This window comes from Daphnia pulicaria, chromosome 6 (genome assembly GCF_021234035.1).
Source record: "Daphnia pulicaria isolate SC F1-1A chromosome 6, SC_F0-13Bv2, whole genome shotgun sequence".
Taxonomy (NCBI): domain Eukaryota; kingdom Metazoa; phylum Arthropoda; class Branchiopoda; order Diplostraca; family Daphniidae; genus Daphnia; species Daphnia pulicaria.
The window spans coordinates 453,271-466,749 of record NC_060918.1 but is presented as its reverse complement, the minus strand read 5'-3'; the positions used below and the strand labels follow the sequence as shown (position 1 = coordinate 466,749).

At 43.2% G+C, this 13,479-nt stretch overlaps 3 protein-coding genes and 1 long non-coding RNA gene across 10 annotated transcripts; 2 read left to right on the top strand and 2 right to left on the bottom strand.

Moving 5' to 3' along the window:
• Positions 1 to 3: 3 nt before the first annotated feature.
• LOC124342020 lies at positions 4 to 2,953 on the bottom strand. 7 transcript variants are annotated; one of them, XM_046794989.1, is made up of 4 exons: positions 2,830 to 2,953; positions 710 to 851; positions 522 to 651; positions 4 to 456 (listed from the first exon to the last, which is right to left on the bottom strand). In XM_046794989.1, exons 2-4 carry the CDS (start codon positions 742 to 744, stop codon positions 133 to 135), a joined length of 489 nt encoding a protein of 162 aa, XP_046650945.1. In that variant the 5' UTR covers positions 745 to 851; positions 2,830 to 2,953; the 3' UTR covers positions 4 to 132. The 7 variants fall into 7 exon arrangements, with proteins under 7 accessions (XP_046650945.1, XP_046650944.1, XP_046650943.1 ...); XM_046794988.1 differs by lacking the exon at positions 2,830 to 2,953 and adding an exon at positions 1,958 to 2,066; XM_046794987.1 differs by lacking the exon at positions 2,830 to 2,953 and adding an exon at positions 1,022 to 1,287.
• Positions 1,287 to 3,819, top strand: LOC124342019 (protein downstream neighbor of son homolog). The gene is made up of 6 exons (XM_046794982.1): positions 1,287 to 1,585; positions 1,649 to 1,925; positions 1,988 to 2,411; positions 2,780 to 2,963; positions 3,028 to 3,241; positions 3,303 to 3,819. The coding sequence occupies exons 1-6, from the start codon at positions 1,395 to 1,397 to the stop codon at positions 3,618 to 3,620; spliced, it is 1,608 nt and encodes a 535-aa protein (XP_046650938.1). The 5' UTR covers positions 1,287 to 1,394; the 3' UTR covers positions 3,621 to 3,819.
• Positions 3,820 to 4,870: 1,051 nt separating this feature from the next.
• LOC124342264 (vitellogenin-2-like) lies at positions 4,871 to 10,696 on the top strand. The gene is made up of 13 exons (XM_046795229.1): positions 4,871 to 5,026; positions 5,114 to 5,259; positions 5,334 to 5,459; positions 5,522 to 5,659; positions 5,732 to 6,039; positions 6,116 to 6,308; positions 6,374 to 6,540; positions 6,602 to 6,805; positions 6,877 to 7,360; positions 7,418 to 7,691; positions 7,769 to 8,500; positions 8,572 to 9,365; positions 9,467 to 10,696. Exons 1-13 carry the CDS (start codon positions 4,963 to 4,965, stop codon positions 10,487 to 10,489), a joined length of 4,653 nt encoding a protein of 1,550 aa, XP_046651185.1. The 5' UTR covers positions 4,871 to 4,962; the 3' UTR covers positions 10,490 to 10,696.
• Positions 10,697 to 11,619: 923 nt separating this feature from the next.
• LOC124342266 lies at positions 11,620 to 13,135 on the bottom strand. Its single transcript, XR_006918737.1, has 3 exons — positions 12,982 to 13,135; positions 12,445 to 12,537; positions 11,620 to 12,155 (listed from the first exon to the last, which is right to left on the bottom strand). It is a non-coding gene; the product is annotated as an uncharacterized LOC124342266 (long non-coding RNA).
• Between the last annotated feature and the right edge of the window lie 344 nt (positions 13,136 to 13,479).

Here is a 13,479-nt window from a genome sequence, read left to right as displayed (position 1 = left end):
CAGTCTGAAATATAATTTCGTGTATTAATCGACTAGCGAAGATGAAGTGATTTCATAAAATTGTGATTAAAAAAAAAAACCGAAACAGAAAAGAGCGAAATATTATTGTTACATTATTAGTACTGACATCTTCTAGCCGTCGTACTTGTTGGGCTTGAATAGTATACCGTGCCTCTTGACACGCTCAATGTGCAAATCAAACAGCAGCTTGTTGGGTGTGTAGTAGTGAGGGTTGGAGTGAACATCCATGTCTGGTGAATAGGTGTCATCGTGAATAAACTGTTGATGCTGGGGAGTTCTTTCACGTGACATTTCATTGGGAATGTTCAGCAGGTCTGGAAGAGGAAGTGCTTGCCGAGTGATCCCATAGAGATTGGGGTTGCACAAGGAACATTGAATCACACTGCTGGAAGTGCTTGGTTGCAGACGGCATTCACAGATGGAAGATCCAGTAGGCTAGAGAAAACAACACAGAATATGAATTTAGCAAATTATTGTACCCCATGACCTAGAAAACTTACAGTGTATGATGGTGTGGCTTCCGAGTTCAAATTACTACCATTTAAATGCAGGTTGTTGATCCTTTTAGACAGTGGCATAAAGTCACATGCATCTGGATCACCATCACTGAGTTGACGTTTTCTCCTGTGACTGATGGTAAGGAATCACTGACATTGTTTGTATAGAAAGCATGGGAAAGCAGATTTACCATCCAGTTTCATTGTTATAATCAGATTCGTCCATAGTATTAAACGATATTCAAAAGCCTTCGATTAATTCGACGTTGTCCTTTTCTTACGAAAACAAAACTTGTAGTACGTTTACAAGACTTCAAAGATCCATATGACCTCCTAGGAAACACAAAGAAATACATTCAATTCAATTTTAAACAGGATATCAAAAGTGTATAGGCATACAGACACAGAATATGGTTTTCAGATACTTTTGGATCTGAGCTGAGCAGAGACAAAAGAATACCACGAGTTTAACTTAAACTTTTTTTAACGTTAAGGCCTAGTACTTTTGTGTTTGTCATGAAACGTGAAATCATTTCCAACGGGAAGTTGTCTGCTATTAGGGGATAAGATTCCGATATGAAATACGCATCGCCCAAACCATTGAAATAATAAAAAGTAAAAACGCAGAAAAAAATTTATTTTAATTTATTTCAGTATCATATCATATCTTAAAGCTTCCGCTGCTTTTAATTAAATTTTTATTTGGTGATTTTGAAAATGCTTGAAGCCGCCTTTCGTCAAATGACTGAACTTAGCAGAAGAAATGGCGCTCGTGTTCAATTCTTGTCCACAACTCGTAGAACGAAACGTCCGACAAGATATCAAACAAGTGTTGAATAATAGTCTTATAAATCTGTGGTAATCAACTAAATAAAGATGTCAGGGTCTGTTTGGAAAAAGCCTGACGAAGTTATGAGGCAGATGAGGGATAAGAAAAAAGCCCTCCAAGCACGATTCAGTCATGCATCCACCACGACAACAACAAATAATTTAGATAATGACGAAGCCCTGGCCCCCACATCGTCATCGTCAGCAACTGCCTCTGTAAAGAGAAAGAATCCTTTCAGGTATAGTGTAAAATGATTGTATTTTCTCATCAAAAAGTGTCTAACTGTTGCACATCTTGACAGACGCTCCCCAGCCAAGAGGCCAAAACTTCTTACAGTCACTCAAGATGACCAGAGAAATGCAAGTGCCAATGTAGATTTCATGAGCATGTTAAATGCCCCCAATGTAAAAGCTGATACCAATAAAGAGTTGGCTGTGGAACTACCACAAGCTCTGTCAATATTCACTGCAGTAACACCTGTTTGCCAGAAAGTTGATCAGTGTCCTGTTGATTGGTCCTTAAAGACCAGGGTACGCTTCACCTCTAAATCACCTTTCGCCTTCAGCTCTACTCTCAAAGTATGTTTATCTATATCAAGCAACAAAAATACCAGATTTTATGATTCAGCTTTTCGTCGCAGACGTCCGAGGAGGCTTCTGGAATCACAGGTTTCGTGAGATGCGTCAGCTCTCTCAAATCCGACGAGTGGAGCACGTTGGACACGTCAACAAATGCGCAATTTCATCAATGCTGCTTGTTGTGGCAATATCCTTGGCTGCCTTGGTTATCTTTATTCCCTCGGGACACACGAGCCCCTATCACTTCCACCAGCTCTGTCCAAATCGGCATGGACTCGAGCGTGTCAAATTGCCTGATCAACGACTGGTGTGAAAGCTTTCGCTCTCTTTTCGGACTTTTGCGCGCGAGGCAATGCCCATTCTTCTATGTCTGCACTCATCAATTCACTGTTCTCTTTCGAGCTGCTGGAATAGGAGGAGTTGCAGAAATCCATGCTCTATTAACCCCTACCACACGTGGGATGCGAGAAGTTTTGCGACGAGAAGGTATTAAGGACAGCGATTTAGTTCATTGGATAAAATCAATCACATGTGTGCCAGGATTGAATGACACATCCATTTTTTCTTTTTTTTTTCTTAGCGTTAGTTTGCTATTACGTTTGCTTTTTTATTCTTCTTTTTGCTATCCAAAACTTTGAATCAAAAATATTCCATAATTGAATGAGATTTCTAGAGAGAAAATTCGAAGAAAGTACTAGAAGACTTTATAAAACTTGATTTCTTGGAACGTATCAGTTACCATCCGGAGATCGTATTACGATCGTGGTTTCCGATTCGAGTACAAGAAAACAAAAATAAGACGAAACTTTTGAAAGCGTCTAGAATTACATTTTCATCTTGATATTTCAATATAGATATCTCATACTCGATGCCGTTGAAGAAAAGTGGTCAAGATCAAACGAACCCTGTGAATAATGATGAAGATGATGAAACCAAAGAAGCTGACAAAGTTGGCGATCTTGATGACGAAGATTGTGACGAAGATGATGCTGACTGGATCAACGATATCGGCCTGCACTCAAATCTCAGATCAAAATTGTGAGACTAATTAATAATTTGCAGTTTTTCAACATAAATTCAAATCTCGTTAACATTTTCGTAGGGAGGCTGAAAGGTTGCAGGATGGAGGGCAAGGAACAAGCCAAGGCACCTATGCGGACTCGCTCCTTTTGATCGAAGGTGTTGAGACGCAGGGACTGTTCAACTGGCTTCTAAACAGCAAACTGTGTCTGTCTAGCACTGGTCCATTAACTGGAATTCCTCCAACTCTATTCAGTCCCGTCGCTTTCCATCAGGCCACACTCCGACCCCTCAAGGTAACCGAGTTTCAAAGCATTTCAAAATCGACCATTTCACGCTATTGTTTTTCTATCCAAGGCCCGACAAGGTTTTCTGAAGCAAGACGGAGAAAATCTCTACTCCATCGAAGTTCAGGGTCCGATCCTACCCCACTCGATGGTATCGCTAATGAAACTGCTGCAAAGCAGCGATTTCACGGCTGTCTGGACTACGCTATCCAGCACCAAGCCCTTCGCATCATTCCAAAGTTCGACCGCCGCCACTTCTGCATTCGGTAAGGAAAGTTTGAGTGATTGTGGTCTTGACCGGACGAGCCTCGATCTGTTTTGCTCATCACAACTCCCGCCATCCGCTAGCGAGATCCGCTTTCAAGATGGATGTTTTTACTTTAACTAAGAGATGTATCTCTTCTCATTTTTTAAACGTCAAATAAGTGTGTTTTTAAATCATGCTCACTTTACAGTCTAGTTGAATAACAAGTCTGTCAAGAAATCAAATCTTGCCAAATCCTGTTATCTTACGACTGATCTCATAATGGTACCATATAAAATGTGAACTTATTGCCGAATGCAATGAATAGATTGTAAAACAATGATTTGAACGAATGTTATGTGACGTTAACTCTGGAAGGGATATTAACGCAAGTTATGACCATAACTGAATTCTTGTGTGATCAGAGTTAATTGCAATTTTTATTGAATGTGCATTAATTGAATTCAACATTCAAAAAGTGGTCTGATAACGTAGAAATAAGAGCTAGAAATTTAAGGTTTTATATAATCACAACTTTTTTCAGTCTGTTCACGGTCCAAGGATTCAACAAGCCCGTCGTGGGAGTGCTAGTGGGGTCATTGCGTGCGATAATACGTAATAAAATCAGTATGGCAAAGAAATGTCGTCTCTGAAATATCTTGTGATTGCAAAATCGTGAAATTATATATTTGTTCTTTGACTTTAAAGCAGAGCAAAATCACTTCGTTCAATTTTCAACTAAATGGGCCATTCAAATTTTGTTTACTTGGTTCCCTCAAGTTTACCATCTCAGCAGTGAGATTATCACCTAACCTTGAAGAGTATTTTCTTCTTTGTGTCTTTTGGAGACCTTGTACCTTGTTTGAAAAAAGATTTCCGCCAATAGTGCTGATTCCTCGTTTTTTCCTTCCAATGTGAGCCGTCAGTCAATTGGCCACAAAGTCAAATGTCAACATTTGGCCAGTCACAACGAAAGCACTGGATTTAAGTACACCCACGAGCTTAGCTTGATAAGATTATTTTACTTAGGAGCCAGGGGGGGGGGGATAGGGGGAGGAGTGGGAGTAGGAATAGGTCAGGAGATCTGCACATGGTCGAAATACAAGTAAATATAAAATGTGTTCTTTATTTCGGTAGTGTCACTATCATCTCCCGTTTTGCCTCCCATGAACTAGGTTTTGGGATCGGTTGTTCCATCTGTCCGACTGCGGGAGAAGAGGGAGTCGTGGTGGTGGTGGGGGGGGGGGGGGAGGATTGAGGGAGTTTAGGTGGATGTCATTGCTTGAGTTATTGGTCTTCGAAGAATCGCACCACCATGCGAGACTGTGAAAACCAATCAGCTCGGAGCCTACGCTGTTTCCATGCAAAGATTTCCAACCCAAAAAAGAAGACGGGATCCCACAGCAAGTCACTAGTATATAAGGACGAATGTTGAACCAGTTCAAGTCGCTGTCGCCAGTGATCCTCCAGGACGCTTACATACACGATGGCACGTCTGAGCCTGTTGGCCCTCGCTCTTCTTCTCGTCGCCGGCAGCTGCCGTGCGGAAGGTAAAGACTCAACTTGGTTTTATTTCACACGAAATTTAGTTTTATTCACTTGGTTAAAACTAACGTTTTGCTTCAACTTCTATTCAGGTTTGTTTGAGGATGGTCAAGAATACCAGTACAGTTACCTTACTTTCACTACAACCGGCGTTCGTGACCCCACTCCATCTGGCTCCTCTTTCGGCATCCGCGGCAACTTGCTCATCCAGAAACAAGCCGGAGAAGCCATCGTCAAGGTAGATATTATTTTTAAACATTTTCTCTTTCTCAAAATAGATAGTCTTATTTAACAATTTGTATTGTTCAATAGCTTTCAGATGTGACCTTAGGTATGCACAATGGCCCCGACACTCTTCTGTCGACCGTCAAGTTCTTGAAGAAGCCCGAGTTGGTTTTGTTGGAGAAACCCTTCAAAATTTCTTTCCTGAATGGAAAGGTAAAACACGAACTCCTAATTTTTTATGAATTGTAAAAAATGTAACATCATGTTACTTTCAGATTACCGGATTCGATGCTGACGCTTCAGATGCCGAATGGTCCATCAACATCAAGAAGGGTTTGGCCACCAAGTTGCAAATGGACGTCGTTGCCGGAGAAATCGGCAAGGGCGACACTGCTTTCTTGCGTACTGTTGAGGTAAATAAAATTTCTGCAATTAAAATTACTAGAAGCGCAATAAATAATGAATTTGATTATGCAAAAAATTAGGACACTGTCGTCGGTACCTGTAACACTACCTACTCGTTCGGAGGTTCTGAAAAGGGTCGCTTGATGCTGATTAAGCAACGCACTCAGAGCGAATGCACCAACGTTCCTCGTATGGGTCACAACAGCTTCGGAGCCACCAACTGTGCTGGTAAATCACAGGATGAGCTCGTCGCCACCACTCAGCTTTACTACCAGCTTAGCCGTGGAGCAAGCAGCAACACTGCCAAGGCCCACATCATCTCATCTTTCGGTTACCAGGTTCTCCAATGGCACCCACCTGCAGGCTCTCCTTTCTACAACTTGGCCAAGTATGATCAAGTCGTTTTCTTGTGTTAGCTTCTTAAATAATTACTAACTATTTTGTTTATTTCTTCCATTGCATAGCACTACTTTGGTTCTCAAGTCATCCGGCCCCATTGCCAAGCCCATCTCCGCTTCTGGCCTGACCAAGCACTATGGCAGCCTTCGTTACACCCTCAAGCGCCCTATCCCCACACCCGAGGATATCGACTTGGCTCGCGAGGAGGATTTCTTGCACCCCGAGGAACCCCAATCCCAACAAGCTCTCCGTGCTAAGGTAAGCGATTAATAATTTATCTATTAAAATGTTGCACTGTTTGATTTAAAATTGGAATTCTTCAGGCTGTTCCCACTTTGACTAAGCTGAAGGAAGTCATTGGATCATCAGCCCTTAATGATGAAACTCTTTTGGATCCCACCGCTATGGCCGCCCTCCAGCTTTTCCAGGCAATGAGCTTGGAAAGTTTGAAAGCTGTCTGGAAAAATGTTGAAAGCGACGAGGAGCTCAAGTAATTTTCATGAAATTAGTTTTTCAAATCCAATTGATACTGATGTAAATTTTTTGTTTAGGAACTTGTTCACCGAGATGATCCCACTTACTGGCACCAACCCCGCTGCTTTGTTGATCAAGGAATTGGTTCTGGGTGGCAAACTCAGCGAGATGGAAGCTCGTCGTATGGTTGCTTTCCTCCCCTATTACTTGCGCATGCCATCTGAGAAACTGTTGACCTCCTGGGAGGATCTCTTGAAGGAGAGCCCCAGCATCAAGACCAAGTAGGATTGACGTTATAATACCTTTGTTTAAATGATTTCTCTAAATGTTTGACTTGTAAAAAAAAAATTAGGGAATTGAGAGGTGCCATTGCTTTGGCTTTCGGTCATTTGGTTGGCGTCACCTGCGGTGGCAACAAATTGCGTCCCTGCAAGACCGACACCATCAACAAGTACACCCGCATGTCCTATGAAGCCTTCAAGTCGGCAAAGACCCACCCCGAGATGATCGTTGCCTTGAGCACTCTGCGCAACACCAACTTGCTCCCTGCCATTGAGCGTCTTATTCCTCACGTCAAGAGCGGCTCCGTTCCTCACGCCGTCCGCCCCCACGTCATCTTCGCCCTGCAGCCCATCGCCGCAGTGAACCGCAACAAGTTCTTGTCTGCTGTTCTCCCCCTGATCCTCAATGCCACCGAGACCACCGAGATCCGTATCGCCGCCATCTCTACCCTGTTCCGCGTTCAACCCACTTTCCTCGAGCTGCAACAGCTGATCGCTGGCGCCATTTGGGAACGCAATCAGGAAGTTCTTAACTTCATGATGACCACCTTCCGCGTAAGTCCAAATCGAATTACAATAACATCAGTCAATTGATTCACTTTTCCTTTGCAGAACTACGCCGATTCCAAGAATCCTTGCATCAAGCCTATCGCCAACCAACTGCAATTGTTGTTGCGTCGCGTCGCCCACATCAAAACCAACTTCTTCCGTTCCAGCAACCGCGTCTTCGACTTCCAAGACCAGAAATATGGTTTCGGTGGTGGTCTGCAACTTGCCACTATCTACGGTGAAGAGTCCCGCGCTCCCCTCATCATTTCCGGACGTGCCAACTATCGCGTTTCTGAATTCAACTACGTCCCTCTTGAGATCATGATTCGTTTGGAAGGTAAATTTTAACCTTAATCGGTGAATTCTCTGTACAAAAAGTAAAAATCGTGTTCTTTCGTATTATTCCACGACCAGGTGTTGAGGATGCTTACGTCCGTCTCTTCCGCAAACTGGATCCCAAGGACTTCAAGCTGGATACTCTGAAGGATCTTTTGCAAAAGACCATGAAGATTGTTCCTCGCCAACAGGCTCCCATGAAGATGGAAATCTTGTTGCGCTCCCAAGGCTACACTTTGATGTACCGTCACATGGCCATGGAAGAAATCGCTGGACTGATGGAAGGAAAGGGATTGGTCGAGATGATCTCCCGTGGCTTGAAATTGACCCGCAGCATGGTCATGCTCGGCGGACAGCACATCAGCTGGAGGGCCAACGATGTCGGTCTGCCCGTCGGTGTCGGCCTGAGCACTCCTGGATTCGCTCGCCACCAGTTGGCATATGGCAACGTTAACCAGCCCAACAAGCTCGGCCGCTCCATCCTGGCCGATTTGGACGTCACTTTGCAAGTCGTCACTTACATGGTCGCCTACAATCCTCTCGGAGTTTCCCAGGGAATCATCAAGGCTCGCGGATCTCGCGTCCACTTGCCCGCCAACATTTTGGTCGGATTCTCTCCCTCCGACAGCCAAGTCGAAATCAAGATGAACACTCCCACCGAAGAGAAACCCCTGTCCTACCTGTTCACCAGCAAGACTGCCGCTTTCATGTGGGGCAAAGACGATTCTAAGGCTCTCTCTTACCTCAAGGATACTTGCTCCGAATGCGAACCCAAAGCTTTGGTAACCCGTGGAGAGCAATTCCGCAAAGGTAATTATTTAAAAGCCTTTATTTTCAATTATTTGACGAATTGCAAATAATGAAATTTATTTTCTGAACAGGACAAGTGGTTCGTGAAAACATCAACGAACTCTTGGGCATGGAATCCCACGTCGAAGTTTACAACTGCGAGACTTACACCGGCAAGGCCTCCATCGCCAAGGTGATGTACGAATCCTTCAAGCCCTCGGAAATCAACTCGCACGGTAGCGTGCCCGGTTTCCTCGTCATGGGATTCATGCAAATGCGCAACTACTTCTACCAATACCCACCCACTGGCGCCTGCTCCATGAAGGCTGTCCTGCACAGGACTCAAGTGAACCCTGCTGAAGCTATTGAAATCAAGTTGAAGATGGATTCTGCCGTCCCAACTGGCAAGAAGGCCGCTCCCGGCAAGACTTTCAGCAACGTCAAGGGTGCCGTCACTTTGTTGGGCTCCCCCGAACGCAAATGGAACGTCGAAGTCAACATTGAGAAGGAACCTTTCAACGTTAAATCACAGGTCGCTGTCAAGATTGCCCGTCTTGCCAACCCTGGACTTAAGGTTCCCAGCCGCGCTCTTTGCGTCAACGTCAAGACCGCCTGGGCTAATCTTCCCGAGGACATTTTCGAGACCCCGTCGACTATTGAGCCCTCCGTTCAGCGTGAAGTTTCCTTCGTGTGGGGTGAGGCTCCTTCCGACCAGTGCCCTAAGGCCAACGCCAAGGACATCTCCACCATTATGGTCAAGGTTCAGGGCAACATCACTGAAGCTCAACGTGAAGCCGCCACCAGCCGCAACACCTATCCTTATGATCGCTGCGATTTGGACCGCAATGATGCCGGCCGCTCTGGCATCGTTGGCCCAATGACCCAGGTAATGAATCGGATTATTTTTTTTTTTTTATTATTATTTGCCTTTTGAAATTACGTAATTTGAAGCAATGGATGATTCTAACGTCGTTTCCATCCGTTTAGGCTTGTTACGAAGCTGTCCTGCACTACGCCACTCCCCGTAGCTACGTTTTGGACATCCACTACGCCAACTTGTCTCCCCGTGGTCAGATGGCTCTCGCCCGTGTCGACACTATGCTGAAGGCCTCCTTGTTGCCCTACTGGAGCATGCATGCCCCTCATGGCCCCACTGCCACCGCCAAGAAGGTCATCGGTGCCGGTCACATTGAATTGAAGTTGGACGTTAACGAAGACGATGTTGATCTCCATGTCCACACCGATGTGATGCACAGCCACTACGAGAACGTGGATATCCTCAAGAACTTGGGCATGGCTCTGCGCAACGCCCGTCTGCCCATGTCGCAAATGTTCGCCATCAAGGCTGGTTTCGTCGGCATTTGCGACGTTGCCCCCAAGGCCGTCGTCACTTTCGACAATGTCACCATGAACGCTGACCTGCCCACCTGCTACACTCTCATCTCGGCCGACTGCTCTCCCACTCCTCGCTACGCAGTCTTCGCCAAGAAGACCACTGGCCCATCTCTTCCCTTGGCCGTCAAAATCTACGCCGGTGGCCACACCCTCGAACTGAACCCCGTCGCTAGCGGAGTCGAAGTTAAGGCCAACGACAAGGTCGTCAAGGTTGAAAACAACAAGCCCTACGTCTTGGCCGACAAGGACAACGTCATCCAGTACATTGTCGTCAGCAAGATTGGTGCCCGCTACTTTGTCCAGGTCCCAGTCCTCAAGTTGACCTTCCGTTACACTGGCGATGACATCACCAGCATGATCCCCGCCACCCACCGCGCTCAACATTGCGGTCTGTGCGGTGATTACAACGGCCAGTTCTCCCGCGAATTGGTCAGCCCGTCCGGCTGCAACGTCAAGGATGCCACCGACTTGGCCAGGTCTTACGTCTTGAGAGACAACAAGTGCAAGGAGAGCATCCCAGTTCCTCCCTGCGTCGCTGAACCCATCAGTGTTGGTGAAAGGAAGACCCGTTCCGTTGGAATTGTTGGTCATATGGATAAATTTATCCGTTCTTAAACTGAACATAGTCCATCGAAATGCTTGTCGACATAACTGACGAGTCAACAACTTTTTAAACCATTTCTTTTTATGTTCAATTTTCGACTTTCCTTTTAGAGCTATTTGCAGTCTAACTTTCGACGATCCTTTTGAGTGTGTAGTTGACCTTTTTGTTGTTTAACTGTCCTCAGAATTGAATGCCTGAATACAACAAATCAGGAAATATTTTGTTAGCTCGGTTCCTGCCTGGAAAATAACTGTCAACTTCGCTTAACTTCTATGCAGCTTTGCTGTGTGCTTTCAAAAACTAACGAAATTTTACTGATTAAAATAGGCATTATTTAAAACAGGGAAGACACAGTACAGAATGGCAGAAATAAAGCTAAAAGGGTGATTCTGATTCCTAGAGGTAGTAGAAGACGATAGTTCGTCAGCAATCTGGAATCACTAACAGATGCCATAGACAAGGCACATAAGCGAATGTCAAGCTGCCTTCTTCATTGTTGAAGCATCATCACCTTGGGATTTCGTCTGTTGTGATGTGTTAGTTTGCGGTCATGGCTTTTTGGTGAAGACTTGATACAAATTTGGAGGGGAGAATATTAAGTAAGTAACAAATTTATTTGCCTTTAATTGTTAGTTATATTTAAATTTCAATTATAAGTGTCAACGAGCTAGAGCGGACAATTTCTTACTACTCGTCCGTGGATGCTAAGTGCTGTCACTAGGTGGCTAAATATTTCAGTGTGGTTAGGGATTGAACTATTCGGCCCTAGTTGGTAGAGGGATGTACTGGAGGGGGGGTCACCATAGGGCATAGTGTTGAGCATGGAGTTGTGAGAAAGAGAAACTCAGATCCCACATCTTAGAAACAAAAACCAGTTGTCGTTCTTTTTCTTCCGAGACGTTGACCGGGGAGAAGTCATCGTCACTTTCTTTCCTGACTTAGTTCTTCATAAAAAAAGGTATAAACAATTATAAAATTCATAAGAATTTTATAAACAAAAATGAACATCGTCAAATTTTTGCGAAAAAGACAGTAAAATTATAATGGTGGTTGTTTTTGGTAAATTAATTAAGCTTTATAAAATAGATATTTGATTCATATTCAAACAAGTGCAGTTTAATAATAATAATAAAGCAGAAAATGATTTTGGTTTCAGCAATTTATTTTTTTAACGAGGTAATCTTATAGATTAAGAGCGAAACGTTTGGAGGCGGTAAGAGTTCATCGGAGTATAAGAATCTTTGTGGTTTAACTTTTCTTTCTCATAGAAAATATCAAATTTCGTTGCAATTCCCCATTCGACCACGACACCCCTGGTCTTCACACAACTAGGCAACAGAGGACATTTTTGTTTACTTAGGGAAAAGGGACAATAGATTTTCAATTTTAATTTATGTAAATCTAATAATTCATCAGTAAAATTTTTCATCCTGCATTACCTCAACAGGTAACAGAAGAACACACCAACAAAAGGCCAGACAGCAATCAGGCAACACCAACTATTTTGCACACAACAGCTCAACACAACATGGACACCAAAATTGAAGTCTGATGTTGAATTTCAAGTCTGCAGAAGATCCATTTCAGTTCATCTCTCAATCGGAAAATAACTGCCACACTACTGCACAACAGACATCACCGCCATTAACAGCTTCAACGCCAAACTGAAAAAGGAATCTTACAAAGCAAACGAACACAAGTTAACCGAGAACATTCTCAAACAAATAAAAAGAGGAAAATTCAGTTCTGTTCAAAAAAAGCAAGTAACAGAAAATTGCAACTTTCTACAAGCTGATGAAAATCTTTTCACAAAGGCTCTTATTAGAAGCAGTTAGTAATTGTCAATTATCATCTAAATCAAAGTTTTATGTCCAATGAGTAATTTCTAAGCAAAGAACACATACACGGACTACAATTTAAGCAAAATGCAAACCCAACTCAAGGTGTCTTTCAAGTAAATTGTTACCATTTCAGATTTCCTTCCCATTTTTCATGTGCAACATGCATCAGAGGCATTTTGTTGACTTGGCACTGCATGTTGAGAAAAATCTTCACCAACCTGTCAAAAAATAAATTAGATTAGTAAAAGAAACTTTTCAAACTTTTGTTGACTAAAATCCATGTTTTCGCAAGCTTGATTCACGTCAATCTCTAAACTGAAATAATTCGCTAATCAAATCACAGGAAATATTTTCCAATAATGCGTAACTTTAAATCACAAATGTATAGTAATAGGTAATTAAGAAAAAGCTCAATTTCTATCAGAAACTCAATTACAGAATTTTAATGTGCGAACAAAGTCTAAGGATTATTTAATTACTTGTACTGTTCTGAAGTACTTTGACATGTGATGAAACGTACAACATGCAGCAAGAGACGACATTTTAAACAAGTGTACAACAAGCATGGCAGCCATGGCCACATGGAATTGGCTAGTATTAATTTAAGACCATGTCACCCTAAATTAACCGTAGAAAACATTAAGAATTAGAGTAGGAATTACCTTTTTTTATGAAGAACTAAGTCAGGAAAGAAAGTGACGATGACTTCTCCCCGGTCAACGTCTCGGAAGAAAAAGAACGACAACTGGTTTTTGTTTCTGAGATGTGGGATCTGAGTTTCTCTTTCTCACAACTCCATGCTCAACACTATGCCCTATGGTGACCCCCCCTCCAGTACATCCCTCTACCAACTAGGGCCGAATAGTTCAATCCCTAACCACACTGAAATATTTAGCCACCTAGTGACAGCACTTAGCATCCACGGACGAGTAGTAAGAAATTGTCCGCTCTAGCTCGTTGACACTTATAATTGAAATTGAAATATAACTAACAATTAAAGGCAAATAAATGTGTTACTTACTTAATATTCTCCCCTCCAAATTTGTATCAAGTCTTCACCAAAAAGCCATTACCGCAACATAACACATCACAACAGACGAATCCCAATAAGGTGATGATGCTTCAACAATGAAGAAGGCAGTTGACATTCGCTTATGTTC

Bases quoted from the DNA above. Each gene is read 5' to 3' on its own strand.
- LOC124342020 (XM_046794989.1), bottom strand. From the start codon at position 744: ATGGACGAATCTGATTATAACAATGAAACTGGATG. The intron at 652-709 runs GTAAATCTGCTT...CCTTACCATCAG, and splicing joins TATAACAATGAAACTGGATG to TCACAGGAGAAAACGTCAAC. The intron at 457-521 runs GTAAGTTTTCTA...TGTTTTCTCTAG, and splicing joins AAGCCACACCATCATACACT to CCTACTGGATCTTCCATCTG.
- LOC124342019 (XM_046794982.1), top strand. From the start codon at position 1,395: ATGTCAGGGTCTGTTTGGAAAAAGCCTGACGAAGTTATGAGGCAGATG. The intron at 1,586-1,648 runs GTATAGTGTAAA...ACATCTTGACAG, and splicing joins AAGAGAAAGAATCCTTTCAG to ACGCTCCCCAGCCAAGAGGC. The intron at 2,964-3,027 runs GTGAGACTAATT...ACATTTTCGTAG, and splicing joins TCAAATCTCAGATCAAAATT to GGAGGCTGAAAGGTTGCAGG.
- LOC124342264 (XM_046795229.1), top strand. From the start codon at position 4,963: ATGGCACGTCTGAGCCTGTTGGCCCTCGCTCTTCTTCTCGTCGCCGGC. The intron at 5,027-5,113 runs GTAAAGACTCAA...ACTTCTATTCAG, and splicing joins CGGCAGCTGCCGTGCGGAAG to GTTTGTTTGAGGATGGTCAA. The intron at 9,366-9,466 runs GTAATGAATCGG...CCATCCGTTTAG, and splicing joins TCGTTGGCCCAATGACCCAG to GCTTGTTACGAAGCTGTCCT.